This window comes from Ostrea edulis, chromosome 9 (assembly GCF_947568905.1).
Source record: "Ostrea edulis chromosome 9, xbOstEdul1.1, whole genome shotgun sequence".
Lineage (NCBI taxonomy): Eukaryota > Metazoa > Mollusca > Bivalvia > Ostreida > Ostreidae > Ostrea > Ostrea edulis.
Window position 1 is genome coordinate 39,947,584 of NC_079172.1, and position 17,896 is coordinate 39,965,479.

General features: G+C 33.2%; 1 protein-coding gene across 1 annotated transcript; it reads right to left on the reverse strand.

Moving 5' to 3' along the window:
* Nucleotides 1–3,001: 3,001 nt before the first annotated feature.
* LOC130050140 (uncharacterized) lies at nucleotides 3,002–4,643 on the reverse strand. Its single transcript, XM_056149184.1, has 2 exons — nucleotides 3,506–4,643; nucleotides 3,002–3,324 (listed from the first exon to the last, which is right to left on the reverse strand). Exons 1-2 carry the CDS (start codon nucleotides 4,358–4,360, stop codon nucleotides 3,319–3,321), a joined length of 861 nt encoding a protein of 286 aa, XP_056005159.1. The 5' UTR covers nucleotides 4,361–4,643; the 3' UTR covers nucleotides 3,002–3,318.
* Between the last annotated feature and the right edge of the window lie 13,253 nt (nucleotides 4,644–17,896).

A 17,896-nucleotide genomic window follows, 5' to 3' on the forward strand; every position in this document is an offset into this window, starting at 1 on the left:
AAATAAATTCCACATCACAACAATCATAGAAATTATGAAATTTCATTTCATAATGCATATCAAAAATTCATTTCACAATGCCTATCTATCAGAATATATTCATTTCAAAATTACAAACAGTTTCCTGCATTCTTATAAAAATCGTGTCTATTCTTGCCAATATTGGCAACTACCATATTCTGAATAAGAATTTCATATTTATGTTTATGTAGGAGATCTTGCTCCAACATTTTCTCCTTCTGTAGTCTACATTTCATTTTATAATTATATATAGAAAAACTTATAAAAGATACAAGGTTATTCAAAAGGGATGTTTTTTCGCTGATTTCATTATAGTATCCGAGTACAATAGTTTTCCATGTAATTTCAAACTTCAAAAAGGAGCTAATTTTCTCCCAAATATGTTTAACAAAAGATGTTTTATGTCTTCATCTAGATTGTATCGTTCACATAATGGAGACACGTCTTTGTTCCATTTGCCATTAAGTAGTTTATAGTTAAATTCTGATATTCTTTTTTCAGGTTTTATATTGATGTATTTTGAATAATTACAGTCAAATTTTTCTTTATAGATTTTAATTGCCTTTTTAAGCAAAATATATTCACAAAAAATGTTATTTCTAAGGAACTCGTCTCTCTTTAAAGTTTTTATGTCCAGTGGCTTTTTGGATTTATTAAAAGCTGAAAATATATTTCCCTAGAAAGGGGGGAGTTTTAACATTTTGAAAAAAATTGAATCTAAAAAGTTATTCTCAGACGTTTTTAAAACATCAAAAATAGAGATATTATATTGATGCAAAATATTATTGAGCGTTCTATGTGTAACACTTTCTACATCTAATATTCTACTTATCCATGATGCTTTGGCAGCATAGAATTTACTTTCGATATCAATTATACCAATACCTCCTTGCTCAATTTGACCTATAAGTGTATTTCTTTTAATTCTGTCTCGTTTTTTCCAAATAAAGTTAAATATTAGCTTTGAAATTTTTTTGAAAAATTCATCTTTAGGATTTTCTAAAATAAAAGCATTATATAGTATTTTAGAGATTGCCAGTGTATTAATTATTGTGCATTTTCCAAATATTGTAAGATTCCGTCTTTTCCAAACACTTAGTATTTTTTTCTAACTTCTCCAGTTTGCTTGTCCAATTCTTTTCGTAACATTCAATTTTATCATGTCCCAGGTAAATACCAAGTGATTTTATGCAGTTTCTTGTAATTTTTACACCATGAATATACGATTCATTTGAATACATATCTATGTATGAGCCTGTTAATAAGCACTCTGTTTTTTCTAAGTTTAGTTTAGGTCCTGCGACATTACTGCAGTATTTTTTTCAAAGAGTCTATGTCCTTCAACATGTTAGTACAATCATCTGCATGTTGAGCAATTTTAATATCGTTATTGTCATTAAATGTAGTATCTTTTTGTAATGACAGTCCTTTTATATCATTGTCATGTTTTATTTGTATAGCTAATATTTCAATAACAAATACGAATAGTAAAGCAGATACTGGACATCATTGTCGAATTCCTCTTTGCATTGCACATGATTTTGAAATCCACCCATTATTTTAAATTCTAAATTAAAGACAGGACTATTATAAAGCGTTTTTATCATTCCAATAAATTTATCTCCAAAGTTAAACTTATCCAACGTTTTAAACATGAAATTGTATTCAATTGAATCAACGGCTTTTTCGAAATCAAGAAACAGTAATATTCCATCTAATTCATTTTGCATGTAATATTCAAAAACATCTAAGATTAGTCTTGCGTTTTCTCCAATATATCGACCTTTAATGTAAGCACTTTGTTCACGTCCAATTACTTTACTCGCTATGTTTTGTAAACGATGAGCTAACACATGAGCAAATATCTCGTAATCAGCATTAGTTAAGCTTATAGGTCTATAATTTTTTGGATTATGTTTTTCTTCCTTTTTATAGATTAATGAAATTATTGCGCTTCTTTGAGAAAATGGTAATTTTCCTATTTCTATACTTTTAAGTAAAGACATATAATAGACATCCTTGATATCATTCCAAAAATCTTTGTAGAATTCTGCTGGTATACCATCTTGTCCTGGTCTGCTGGTATACCATCTTGTCCTGGAGACTTATTATTTTTCATATTATCAACTGCCATTTTGCATTCATTTATACTTGGTATATCATTTTCTTTTCATTGTTCGTAATAATTTTACAGCTAATGTTCTCAAGATAGTTTTGAATATTCACATTATCTTAAACGTTACTCGTATATAATGTTTTATAAAATTTAATTAGACAATCCATTATTCCTGTGGTGTTTGTATATTCTACTCCATTTTCGTCTTTTATCTTATTGACCGTATTATTTGATTGCTGTCTTTTTTCAAGGTTTAGAAAGTAAGATGAGCTTTTTTCTCCCTTTTCTATCCATACAGATCTAGAGCGTATGTATGCTCCACTACATTTATCAGCATAATAATCATCTATTTCTTTCTCAAGTATAAGTTTATAGTTCAGAGAAGGGTTTTGATTCTAATTTTGTATTTGCATTTCTATAAATTTTATACGTTTTTTCTTACTTTTAGCTAAATGCTAGGAATAGTTTGTACAATAATTTTTTATGCATATCTTAACATGTTCCCATTTACTTATAGGATCATTAATTTCGCAATTTGTAATTTCTTCTTGGATATATTTCCTTAATTTTCTACAAAAAATTTCATCATTTAATAATGATGTATATAGTTTCCAATAGCCTACACCTCTAGAGTTTTCTGATGTGCACAGTTCAAATATAATGCCTTGGTGATCAGTTAAGGTACTCCGTCCCTCAGGTGCAAAAAAATGAAGATGTATTTTTTTACCATTATTGTGAAGCTTTTCTTACGTACTTGTTATTATGACAAAGAATTGATAATTATTTACCATTGTATCCAGGTGATCTTATGAGATAATTGATCATTACCTATACAGTAAATAATTGAAAACAAAAAGAGTTATCTCAGTTTCATCAAATTGTATTTCATATACTGTATGTTGACTTGTTTGCTGCCTAAACAAAATATCCATTGGGTGAAAGGATTACAAAAATAAAAATAAATTGCATTGTATCCAGTAAAATATAAAAGATAATGACTGAAATCAATATGACATCAATTTTCAGAATGTAGAGTTATCTCTCTTCCATGAATTTGAACACAGCAGTAATGATAGATGTGCGCTTTGTAATCCTGGGCTTGCCCTGAAAATTCTCTGTAAATAAGCTGTGTATCCCATCATAGCCTCTTCTCTGATGTGCTATCTGCAGATGTTTGAAACCTAGTCCTGAAAAAGATATCTTTTTACACATGTTTTCAGAAATAATGTGATTTTCAACTAATGGCATAAGAGTATGTAGATTTTTTTTGGAAGTTTCCATCTGCTTTATGATATCAATGATGTACTTCATAGTAAAACTATACTGAAGATAAAATGAGTCAATATTGTCACATTTGTGATGCTCAACAACTTTCTGGAGATATCTACAGTCTTCAACTGCATCATGTGCACTAAAAGTGCACCCAAGAATATCCTTTACCAAAGTCTCCAAAGAAAAGTTCAGATGGGTTCCTGATGCATGTTCTTTCAGCATTGGCAAGGTGTCACAAAACCCACAAATAATCTTTCCATATTCGTCTTTCCCACTATCCAGAACAGATCTACCAAAAATAAGACTGTCAAACTTCCTTCCATTATGAGCAAACAACACTGGATCATTGATACCAGAATTCTTCAGCCAATCAAAGAATGATACCAAGCACTTCTCTAGAGAAACAGCTAGTAAAGGAATGCCATTCTTGTACAGCAATGTACCATCAAAAGTTAGTCCTGTGATCTTTGATGTCACTGGATTGATGTTGGTTGTTGGAAAAACATACTGATTGAATTCAGTTTCTCCACACCTTGCTGCCAGTTGAATGATGTCAGCTGATAATCCTGAAAAAGTATGTTTACCAGTTGGAATGATCGTCAGTTCGTCGCACTTACTACATCTCACATACAGTAAGCTGGCTAGTCCATAACGTCTCTCTTTCTCACAGTCAACAAGATCCAAAGGCGTATGACACAGAAAGCACCCTCTTTGCAAATGATCCACCAGAATTGAAAATTCAACAACTCTTCTGCCTTGGAACAGTTCAAATGTCTCTTTATTTTCATCATATTCATCTACCTGTGCTAGTGTATCTTCGCTGTAGACATCGATGAAGTCAGGGTGGTTGTTATTTGCATCGGTACATGTGCTAATGGTTGTAGTAGCAGTAGACGAGGCTTTCTTGAACCGACCTTTCTTATCTCTTTCTCGTATACAATTCCCCTCCATTTCCGTTTGTTTACATCTGTGAATTCTTATTCTTTTTTCAAAGAAGAGTTCCAAAAAATATAAATGCCGGAATTTATGATACGAATAAACTTTTTCCGGATTTTACGCGAGTTACCAAACATTGCTGAGGATTGGAGTCCCTTAACCTGTTATTATCTACGTTGGGTGCTTTTCTTAAATATATATTATTCAATGGTAAGCATGAATATTCTGAAATAAATACATAATCTATTCTACTTTTGGGGATATTGTTTCCATCACACCAAGTTAATCCTTGTTCACAACTTTTCCCAGAATATATCCAACCATCCTTAAGACAAAACGTTTTAATAATTTTCTTTAAGATACCAACACTTTTGTCATTCCTTTCGTAATCAAGCTGACAATTAAAATCACCACATAATATGATACTATCCATATTCATAACATGTTTTTTAATCCAAGTAATTATTCTCTTAAAAAAATCTACCCTGTCTGTTTCATTGTTTGGGGCATACATATTCACCAAAGTTATTATCTTTTCATTACATTTAATATTAACTAGTAATTTCCTTCCATCTGTCGATCTATTGTAATTAAGAAGTTCAATGTTACTATTCTTCCTTATTAAAATTGATACACCTCTACTGTATACGGATTCTGAATAGCAATGTATTATATCTCCAAACCATCTTGAATTGTATAAAAATTCCTGGTTTTTTTTTTTTTTTTTTTTTTTTTTTTTTTACAAAATGTGTTTCTTGTAAACATATAACATCATAATTCACATCCCTTAACCAGTCAAAAAGAATGGTACGTTTTTTGTGCATATTTGAACCTCGAACATCTAAGGAGTACATTTTTAAAGCTGCACTGTCCATGTATGTTTGTAGGAGTTGGCATTGTGTATTTACTAACCAGGGTTGCCCTTGTTATTCTTCTTCCGTTGTTTCCGAAGATCCGTTAGGAAGTCGTCAATGTTGGTCTGATTCTCGGTTGATGTACCTCTCCGGGGAACGGATGAGCTTCTAAGTTTTCTGTTTTGTTTTGAGGAAAGTTTTTGATAGATCTTACCAAGTTTGATTTTTCCAGGCCACTTACTGTGGTTAGTATGTAATGTGGCTTCTGTATCCAGTCCAGTGCCCCAATGCATATCGAAGGTTCCCTCAGCGAAAATGGTGTTATTGCTTGGATTCTCCAACTTGGCCCTGGATTTGATCAACTTTCTCTGTAACAATCTCCTCCATTACAGTGTCTTTGTCTTCAATCCATCCAGGAGGATCAGTTACAGTATAGCCGATCCTCTTAGCACCAAGGGCTGTTTCCGCCTCCCTCACCTTCTGTGCAGCACTGAGATCGCTAGAGCGAATGGCTTTTGTTAGTTGGTAGTCATGTTCCGCTGATTTGTGATGCTCTCCAAAAACGTAAAGATCGCAGGGGAAAAAGTTTGAAAGCGGATTTTCTTTGCCGTGAAATACTACCACATCATTAGAGGATTCATCATAGTGTTGACACTCCTGGGAACCAGGAGAATGACCGGGCTCCTTGCACACTCTGCATACCTTTGCATTTTTACATTGTTGTTTGTGATGTCCGTTTTCCAAGCAGTTGAAGCACTGCACTTTCGGATTTCCTGCCACTTGGTTTTGGTGATATATCCGACATTTCAATTTTGCACATGTTGCAATCCTGGGAAGAGATTTATTGTTTGGAAGAGGGGCTATGTATATGAACCTATTTCCATTTAGCACATTTTTCATGCGGTGGGTAACAGGGTGCCTTATGTTTTCGTATTTAAGACCACTTTTCATCGTGAGATCGAACAAGTGTAACATTTCAAAAACTGCACTGTCATCAACAGACAAAGGTAATCCACAGATTGTGACTTTAAGTACTTTATCACGAGGATTTGTGGCACCAGTTGAATAAGGATTCGAATCGTAAACTTGGGCGGTAATATATCTGATCTCAAAACCTTGTACTAGTAACACTGATCTACTTTCGTTGGATTTTAGATACACTCTCCAAAGATCGCGCTCCAGTTGTATACAAAGTATATCGTCACCAACTTTCTTTTGTATAGCTTCATACATTTCAAAATCACCGATTTTATTTGTTTTATCCGATTGGATTTTTGAATTCTTGATATAAATAGGTTTGTTCATTGTTTCTGGAAGTTCCTTACCAGTTTGATTTTCACTTGCCATTTCAGAAGTGCTGTTGTATCACCGTAATCGTTGTTAGGTGAACACAAGTGAACACAAATCACGGTGGATCCCAATAACTGGTAACAATGTGATTTTAAAATCCAGATAAACAAAGAAATAAAGAAGTCATCGCAATAAGCACATATTTACAAAAGTTTGACTGTTAATTCACAGATTGAACAAATAATGAATTATAAATCCAACACACACAAAAATATTTACAAAGTCGTCTCAGGAAAGACATATATTTGTCAAAATACGGAGCAGGTAAGATTCACGTCCTCTCACCTGTACGTCACGTGACTTTTTTCGATCATGACCATTTTAACTAATTTTATGCTTGTGAATTGATCTCAATGTATCCTTACAAGATCAACTTAACGGGGGCGTGTCAAACATGTAGCATACTTGAATATTACACTGTGCTAATTTCCTCTTTGAAAATGAGTCATCCAGTGGGGGTCCGGGTTAGAAAAGATCCTCAGTACCCCTTGCTTGTCGTAAGAGGCGATTAAATGGGACGGTCCTTCGGATGAGACCGCAAAAACCGAGGTTCCGTGCCACAGCAGGTGTGGCACGATAAAAGATCCCTCCCAGCTCAAAGGCCGTAAGCGCCGAGCATAGGCCTAAAATTTGCAGCCCTTCACCGGCAGTGGTGACGTCTCCATATGAGTGAAAGATTCTCGAGAGGGGCGTTAAACAATATTTGATCAATCAATCAATCCATGAAAATAAGTCAGCGCTATATGGGGATTAATTTCAGTTAACTTTCAGGAGAATAGCTGTCATGCTACATTATGAGATTGATCACTGTTCGTTATCTTCACCTTACATGTATGACATGTGTAAATAGAGATTGTTGAAGATTTTATTTATTTTATTATGCAATTTTCATTACCAAATAGACGTCTTCCTATGAGTAAGAAATTCACGAGCGGGAAGTTAAACAATCTGCATCCAACCTATCACCATACAGATTTTTTCCGTTGTCTTTTAAATCAAATATCATAATACTCCTATCAACCAGTAATTTGGATTACCCCCCTTTGCAGGGCAAACCAAAGATGAATCGGTAAATAACAAAGTTTTCATTCTTTAAAAAATGTAAAATATTACAACTGCGAATATTAAAGTTATTATACAAAATTGTTGCCCCACCCTGGACCATTATTGTAGATGACTGTAATTGGTGGAAAAATAAGAAATGTCAAAGCTGTAAACATAGGGAAACATCTTTTCACCGCAAGATGATGGACAAGGGACGTAACTTGTGGCAAAGGGTTGATACACTGTACGTGTATATGAAAGAGGCGCATATTGAGGTACGTGGATTAAAGGTCCGAGTCCACAATCCCTGAACTTGGTAGAAGATAAATACATTTACCTATTTTATACACCTTCAGTTGTAAAATTATAAACGTTAGTCCGTAGTTTCAATTGGACCCCTATATGATTACATAGTGGAACTGGAACTTCCTGGTAAAATTTTCTGGACCCTCTTATCATAAATGTAGCTAGGCTCGCTCTAATGGTAACACCGTTAACATTTTATCTCATCAATCACATTTAACGGTAACACGATTAACATATTATCTCATCAATCACATTTAACTGTAAAACCTTCAGCATATTATCTCATCACTCACATTTAACGGTAACACCGTTAACATATTATCTCATCAATCACATTTAACGGTAACATCGTTAACATATTATCTCATCAGTCACATTTAACGGTAACACGATCAACATATTATCTCAACCATTACATTTATCTACAGACACGTGAACTAAAAATAACACATCACAGAGTCTTCCGCATCTGCTTCTTACTTAGATATTTTATTGAAACTAACATTTCTACTTTATGACAAACGGGATGACACGTCAGAAAGCATTTGACCCAATGTTGTATTGGCAAACTAGATCGTTATAACGACCATATAATTTGCAAAATGCTGACCTGAAACGAGACTGATGAAACCCCGTTTGTCAGTACTCTCCATCGATTTAAAAATTAAGCACCCGCAGAACAAGCTCTTGCGTATCAAATCAGTTGAGGGACATAAACACCATATGTAGGTGATAAGGCATAAATATGGGAAGTTGACGATGGAGAAGCTGAAATCATCCGGTTTGTCATAAAATTGAGTTTTTAGTTTGCCATTAATATTTACTTTCAATGAATATCTAAGTATTAATAAAAAAGTATGGATATTTCTTAACAACAAGAGATGTTTGTAAAACACATATCCCCCCCCCCCCATGGTGCAAAATTGAAAAGGGTTATACACACACATCATTTAATTGATAGTAGTATCATAAATTAAAAATTCTGAGCAGACAATATCTTCTTATGTCAAGAGTGGATTGACCATGTGACCTAAAATCAATATGGGTCATCTACTCCTTATGTTGTACCAGTGTACCTAGTTTGGTGTCAATCAATCAAATATTCTTAAAATATAGGAGACAATATATTACTATGTCCAGTTCAACCATTGACCTTTGACAATATGACCTCAAAGCCAATAGGGGTCATCTTCTCCTGAAGATGTACCAGTGTACCAAGTTTGATGTCTGTCAAGCAAAGGGTTCTCTAACTATTGAGCGAATAGTATATTGTTATGCCCAGTTTGACCCTTGACCTTTGACCATGTGACCTAAAAATCAATAGGGGTCATCTTATCCTGAAGATGTACCAGTGTACCAAGTTTAATGTCTGTCAAGTAAAGGGTTCTCAATAATCAAATGTTGAGTTGTTATTTTGCCACTATTTATCTATTTTCAATAAAATATCTAAGTACTGTGATGCATAGTATTATTAGATTTGGACTAGTTTTATCTAATTCTTTTGTTCTAATTCTACCATGGTCGTTTGTCAACCCGTGTATAGTTGCGCGGGCTATTTCACTGAATTGATAGCCAGCACGCGTTTTGTTCCTTTTCGGTCATATTAGCCGATATTTGCAGTGCTTTGCCAAAAAAAGTACTATAGTACGAAGCAGATGTGGAGGATTCGATGGTGTCTTTATTTCGAGTTCACTGGGATATATTTAATCGACATATTAATGAAAATGATTATTGTTAATTGATACAACGTCTTCAATATATCTAAATATCAAGTTGAAGGCCATAGCAAGGGATTTTTTCTGTGTGAATAAAGCATGTGGAAATTCTAAGTTTAAAAGGGACAAGTGCAACACACGATAGCTCATTCACTATGACTCCAGTTGTTCTTTCTCCTTCAATGCAGAAATCCCAAAAAGATTAACAAAACTACAAAATTTACGTGCGAACCCCATTTAAGAACAAAAAATATCACCCGTTACTCACCGGTCACTATGAGCGATACTATCAACACTGCTGCACACCACATCCCGTGGAAAACCTATCAAAACGGTAAATATACAATATATAAAACTTTCTTTGATATAGTATGTTATTATCGGTAATTCTAAATACACGTAGAATATTTTGAAAAATTGAAGAATATTGTCTTCTCGTTTACCTACACTACACTGTCTATGGTGATGATGTTAGGAGCAAATATGAAGTAAACACAGACTTGAATTTATACAAAGAATGACGCCCGATATTGATCACAGTTATGTTTGTCAGCTTCTACTACCCAAACTCTGCTCACCGTAGCTCGTTTTTGCTGTCATAAAAAATCTGAACAAAGAATGATTGAGATTGAAAATTTGTCATTTATTACAATACCAAATGACGAAAGAAATCTTCAACATAAGATTTTGGGGGAAATCAGATAATACATTCTACATGAAAGTACCTGCAAAGCTAAATTACTCAAAGTCTGATTTCCCCCAAAGAAGACAAAATAACTTAAATAATGCTACGCTATAAGATGACAAATAAAAATTCATCAAAACAAACCCAGAGCAAAAAGATGGCGAACAAATAAGGTCACATTTATTGACGCAGATCTCTTAAAATTATTATAATGCACGTAACTTACACTATTGATCACATTGACACAGAGCTGTTATTATAATACACGTAACTTACACTATTGATCACATTGACACAGAGTTGTTATCATAACACACGTAACTTACACTATTGATCACATTGACACAGAGCTGTTATTATAATACACGCAACTTACGCTATTGATCACATTGTTACAGATCTGTTTTTATAATACACGTAACTTACACTATTGATCACATTGACACAGATCTGTAATTATAATACACGTAACTTACGTTATTGATCACATTGACACAGATCTGTAATTATAATACACGTAACTTACGCTATTCGTCCCCTGTAATCCCATCATATTGGAGAGGTAGGTTGGAACACTCAAGTGTTGATTCGGCTTTTATCAAAAAGAGAAAGGAAAGATGTTTATAAAAAGAAATTTAGTATCTGTTCTTCATGTGTAATAAACAGTTTGGAGGACAGGCCTGTGAAAATGGGGGGAGAGGGGATGCCACCTCTCACTTTTAGGAATTTCAGTCTACATGTAAGTCAATGAAACGTGTGCTTCCAAACCATGTCTGTTCCTTATTTTGAAATTGCTTCTGAGTATTGATGAAAAATGTCACTAGTCCCAAGGGACACGATATCTAGCAAAACATTCCTTTTACAAATATCTAAGCTAAATTCTAATGTTTAGCAAAAGTATAAAACAAAATGTGTTCTTAAAACGTAAATGTCCTTGAAAGTGCCTATGCTGATGAAAGGCTTTACATAATATATGTAACATTAACACACTATGACTAATATAATATATGTAACATTAACACACTATGACTAATATATACCCTTCCTAGAGTCAAAACCCTGGGCGAAATTGACAATTTTGGTTCATCCTTTTCTGCTTTTCCTAGATATGCATTTATTTTTATACTGTATCAGCAAAATTAAATAATTCTTTCAAATGATTAAAACAATTATCACTATGATAATTTTAGTTCCGCCCTGGAAACAAAGGATCATGTTTAGAAATTTTGTAAAGGACTACCTACTCCTTCTAAATATATATTTAGTTTCAAATTAGTATCAATAGCATTAAAGAAGATTTATCTAGATGATTTACACATATACACTATATATGGCGAGTTTGGCCCCGCCTTGGAGTCAGAACCTCTACCCTCGGATCATGAAATTTACAACTGTGGTAGTGGTCGTCCTGCTCTACATCACTAAGCATATATTTTTAAAAAAAAAAGAAAAAGAAAAAGATATGTGGTTGTAGAGAAGAGTTTTGAAAAAGTGTCCATTTTCGCCCAACCCCTAAGGTCCCAGGGGTGCAAGAGTCCCGAAAGTGAGAACTTATGGGATTCTCGTTTTAAACATGCTTCAAAACAGATCTGAAAAGAATTGGAAATATGGTTCTTAAGAACTTTAAAAAAATGTTTTATTAACACATTTTTAATCACTGACCATTTTGGCACCATCCTAATATCAAAACCCCTACCCCTGGGGTCCTGAAATTCACAGGTTTGGTAGAAGTCCTCCTCTCTACACAACTGTGTATCTAATTTTCTAGACACCTGTGTGGTTGTGAAGAAGAATTTTGAAAATTGGACAATTTTTGGTAGTATTTGCCCCGCCCCTAAAGCCCCAGAAATACAAGAGTTTTGACATTTACTATTTATGTCACCTTTGTTTCAAATATGCCTCATACCAAAATGAAAATAATTGGAATGATAGTTATCAATAAGAGGTTGAAATGTTCAATTGTTAACAATTTAATCACTGACCATTTTGGCTCCACCTTAACACCAAAGCCCCTACCAATGGAATCATGAAAATTACAAATTGGTGAAATGTTTGACACTTTTTGCCCCACCCCTAAGACCCTAAGAGTGCTAGATTCCTGAAATTTACAATTGATGTCCCCCTGTCCCAAAGATGCTGAATTGGAATAGTAGTTATCAAGAAGTTAAAAATATTCAATTGTTAACGCACGACAACGGACGCAGACGAATTACAATAAGGTCATCTGAGTTTACTCATGTAACCAAGTTCACGAAACAGATTACCTGTGATATGGGACGCTTTAATGAACCGATTCACGGAGATTTAAATATGTTTTAAGATTTACATTGTCGTCGGGTATTTCCCTGCCATTGTGCTTAAGATTAAATCTACGACATTGTTTTCCTGTATCAATATCTTTCTGAAATGTATATGCTACAGATTGAATGCAATTGGAGATCTCTCATGGTAGTCTGTTCAATAAACGGTAAAATTTTATATTCAAAAAATTATATTTCTTATTGGAGAAATCAAAAGAATTAATACGTATGTTACAGTAATGTATATGTACCTGTAATGTTTTCCGCTATTTTTTCCTTGTCCTCAAAATAATAATAATAATAAAAAAATATAACAATAATAAAGATGAAAATAATAGAATGAATAAGATAATTCAGAATTTTTTTTTTTATTTATTTTTTTTTTTTTAATACATCTACATGTATGTGATTCAAAATAACTGTAATGCTACTCTTACACTGTAGAAATTATTTGATTCCAACAAAGTAAATTTATTCAGTCTAAGGTATTATATTCATACACCTAAAAATAGAATTTTACTTTTGTCATACAGCCTTTACTAAACGACCAATTCGGACTCGTTTATTCGACGTAAGATGAGTGGGACTCTCTTAATGAGAATTACTTTGTTCTGACTAAATTAAACAAAAATCCACCGGCTTTTATAACTCAGTAACGACAAAAATATTTTCAGATGTCTTGGATCGCAGCGAAATCGTCTCTGGGGGTAGATTAACAGACGCTAAGATTTATTTCAGACGTTCATTTTATTTTTTAAATCCCTGTTTAACGATATATATCGTAGTCCAAAAAAAATCCCTGTTTAAAGAAGTTCGCGCCTAAAATTTGGAGAAATGTCAATTTTTTTGGAAGTGTAATTTTGATTTTTACATTGAAGGGAAATTAAAAAGAAAATCTAGGGTCGCAATGCTTGCTATTGAGCTACATTGTTCTTAAACATTACCCTTTTGCACTTAAAATTGACTCAAGATTTATTCAATCAAACTTGATTTGTCTGTTGGTGTCAACGCAACATAAATTAATCACTATATCAAATAGATACATAATCATGTCTTCTAACAATACAGATAAAAAAGGTTTAATACTAGTAATGGAAATAAATATTGACCTTTTTGCACTTGAGATATGAAAAAAATCATGATTTCAAATTTGAGAGTTTAAAAGACATATTAGGAATGATGTCAATTACTAAAATTTCACATAATTTTCAAGGTCCTGACTTAAAATTTAAAATAGAAATAAAAATAAAGTGAGGGTTGGAAATAAAAATTTTGAATTATTGGCAAAGATACTGAATTTTTATACAAAATTTTGATTATATTAATTTAAACTTTTTTAAGAATCGGTATTCTCTTTGGAAAAAAATATATATCAACCATATTTAAAAATCACAAATATTTGAACTAGTTCCAAGTCTCATCTACTCGTATCATAAATTATAAAATTTACAAACAAATATAAGAGTATATAAATAGAAGATATATTGGATGAAACAGAAACTGTAATATCAGATTTAGAACTTTTTGATTAATCAATCCTTCTGCAACAAAATATAGTCCCTGCCAAACCCTTTAAAAATTTGAATTGACACAAAAATTTTCAACTGGATAGGCTTCAGTAATAGATATGTAATACGTTTGCACCAAAGGGATCAGTATCGAACCAGTAAATACCTAGTTGTAGCATCCTGCGCAGTTGTGCTCAAAAGCTGATGCAGGAGCTAACGTCCTTAAAGATATATATCGGGGTCCAAATCTAGATTTGGTTTCGTTATAATTAAACACGGCTTTGAATAAATTGCAGTTGTTCAGAGAAATATTCAAACATTTTTTCATTCATTTGACGGAGAGTCCCGTTATCTCGGATTTTCAAATTTGAGAAATTATTATGTCCTATCTGTTAAAAGCCGTAAGAGAACTAATGATGTGTTCCTCGCTTTTGATTTCTTCACAAGTAAGAGGATAGATTGTGCTCTCCCAACACATGCGATTTGTTTCTTCATTATGTTTTGAGTAGAGGGGTATCTAATAATATATTTATCCGTTTTCACAGATTATGGAGTGGGTTTTTTTTTTCTCGAAAAGGGGGTATAGATGATAGATGAAAACATTCACATGATATATCTATCCATTTTCACATATTTTGTGGGGGGTTTTCTGATAACGGATTTATGCATGATAGAGGAAAAAATATATCCGTTTTTACATTATTTTTTTTTTGCTGGGGAGGGGGTATCTATGATAGATTCACATGATATACAATATATCCGTTTTCACATATATTTTGTAGAGAGGGGTTATCTATGACAGATGGAAACATCCACACATAATTTATTTATCCGTTTTAACATTCACTGTACACTTTTCAGTCCCGGTCCGTTCCTTCATCTAATAATGAATTATTCCATTACTATATTGATAGGTCTTCAATATTAAATCGGACATGTTCACTAAAACCTGCGTAAATCGAAGTATCCATCATCAAATGATAAAATTAATTTATATTTTCTACATGATAGAAACAAGTAAAATATCCATGACTTTCCATCCACACACGTCACTGAGAATCAACACTGTACGGTGTTTCAAAATTTTTCGCTTAGTGCATAATGAGTTCCAATCCTATCGCATTAGACCACCCGTGTAAATGAAATTAAAACTTTCTTTCACTTGTCTCCCTAATAGATTATGTTTCAATGTTCCCCTGATTATGAATTTCAATTTGGGGATTTGGTTTAAAAAACAAATTCCAAAATATTTTTGAGATACAAATATGAGTTAGTACATCATGTTACTTTATACAATGTTTTAATTTTAAAAAGAAAGAAGAACAAAAAAAAAAAAAAAAAAAAAAAAACTACAAACGAACTCAAGTGCAAATATGTAAATCATTTATCGTTTTAAAAATCTTTCCAATGAATAATTTGAAAAGGTTTATGAATTTTAGATAAAGAACTAGTAAGTATTTTCTTGTGGATAGTTCCGTGTTTTACTAAATAACAAGTTTACAAATCGAACATTAGGAATGGGACCAAACAATCGCGATACGATACGTCACCCAGATCTAGAGAAATAGTACATTCCCCGTTATAATTCCTCATCATACCGTTTCATCCGACAAGGTTCCCCACAGACTTCGCAATCTCCAATCTTTGATCTCAAATAAACAAAAATCAATCCTTATACCTCACACCTACTTTGAACCGTCGTCAGTCAGACTTGAAATCGACCAATCGGAGCATATTCATGCCCAACCAGTTCACACAACGTACAGTGCCATTATACCATTGAAGGTGTTAAGAAGAACTGCTTGCTACCGTAGCTTAGCATGTCGTAGTTTTGTTGGTTTATCGATATGATCATAATCCCATCATAAAACTTGATAATTAAAATGTTTTGGGATGTTTGTAATATCTGTAATATCGTGTTATGTTTGGCATACATGTCTAAACGCAGATAGAAAGATGCTAAGGACCTTCTGTTTTACTAAACCATATATATTTGAGAGAGAGAGAGAGAGAGAGAGAGAGAGAGAGAGAGTTGAGTTCATTATATGGTCTTAATAGACACTTAAGGTTGTATTTGATTTATAATTCTTTATGAAAACTTTTTGCAACCTTGTGAAGACATAAGACATTAATCCTTAACGCATGAAAACCAAACCTTATGAAGACATAATGCTTTAATCTTGAACACAATATATCGGGGATTATATATTTTAGTCTTATAAAATGCTTCAATGGATTTATAGCTTTGTTTCCTTTGCTTTTAATTGTGTTGATAAAAGGTTTACCACCTCCTGCGGAAATGCGGGATAAAATAGTTAATAAAGTCTTGGTATGAAGAAGAAATATTCGCGTCATGCAGTAACAGTTTTCTGTCAAAATATTGAGCTCAAAATATTTGACCCTTCAAAATGTGTCCATAATGTTTATCTATACTCAGTTTGGAATATGACTTGCATAAAATTTGACGACACCGTGGTACCCGATGTAATACATGTATTGTCGTCCAAGTCGATATTTAAGTTTCATAAGCTTTCTCTTGATTAAAATTCTGTACTTAAGAACTCTATACGTGCCAACTTTTGTTTTATACGGGGACACTTTAGGCGAAGCGACGCAAATTTAAACCAACAGATGGCGCTCAAGGGCGTAGCAGTGCGGTGGTACTTTATTGAGGGAACGCCTACCGCCACTCTGGACTAGCGAGTACACACTCCTTCTCTTCTACCATTGCACCAATTTAACATCATTACTCTAAATAAACAAAATTAGTAATTGTAAAGGATATCAGACAGTGTAGACACCATGCATCACTTAATAGGCACATCGTATGACTCGAAACGAGGAACGACATCCATAAATGCAACACCAAACAAAAGAAATTGATAAGGCATTATAGTTTAAAGCCGTACGATGAGACAATCCGGAAATTATGTGCATATCGTGGAAATGTATTAGGACAGATGAAAGTAATGAGTCGAAATTTTACTTGATGTACATGTAGTTTAATCTTGGAGCTTCGGTTAACCTTTATTGTATAATGTATGTGTCTCATTTCACACGTTTTCTAAAAGAAAACAATATGGCGTCGGTAAGTTTTGAAATCAAGTTCTATGTAGGACTAACCAGGCGAAATTCACTATCCTAGATAATATTTAAAACACTAAATAATGGACATACGTGCGAAGATCCAAGAATTCGTAGAGAAATAGCACGTGATATGTTAATGAGATAGTCACGCATTCGGTTCGTTTCGGCAAAAGCTGTGTGAAAATAACATTTATCAATACATATATGAATGCAAAACTAATTCTAAGGTGTAACAGTTGGCATTGACCAAAATTATTATTATAAAACCTTGTATTGGATAGGAATATTCTGGGAATACGATTAGTTCAATTAATTCATCGTGATTTCTCGTATTTAAAGTCAACTCTGGGGTATATTGTATTTGATAAATTTCCTATTAATGTCAAACTAACAACTCAACTTTATGACAAACGGGATGATTTCAGCTTCTCCACTGTTATCTTCTCCATAATTATTTAGTAATATTCCAGTATCACTTGCATATGGTGTTTATATCTCTCAACTGATTCGATACACAAGAGCTTATTCTGCGTATGATCAGTTTTTAAATCGATACAGGCTACTGACAAACAAGTTGATGGTGCGGGGGTTTCAACAGTTTCGTTTCAAGTCAACATTTTGCATATTCTATGGTCGTTATAACGATCTAGTTTGCCAGTACAACCTATCACTGGTTAAAATGCTGTCTGGCTTGTTTCATAC

What these genes read in the sequence shown, in the direction of transcription:
- LOC130050140 (XM_056149184.1), bottom strand. Translation starts at nt 4,360, where the DNA reads ATGGAGGGGAATTGTATACGAGAAAGAGATAAGAAAGGTCGGTTCAAG.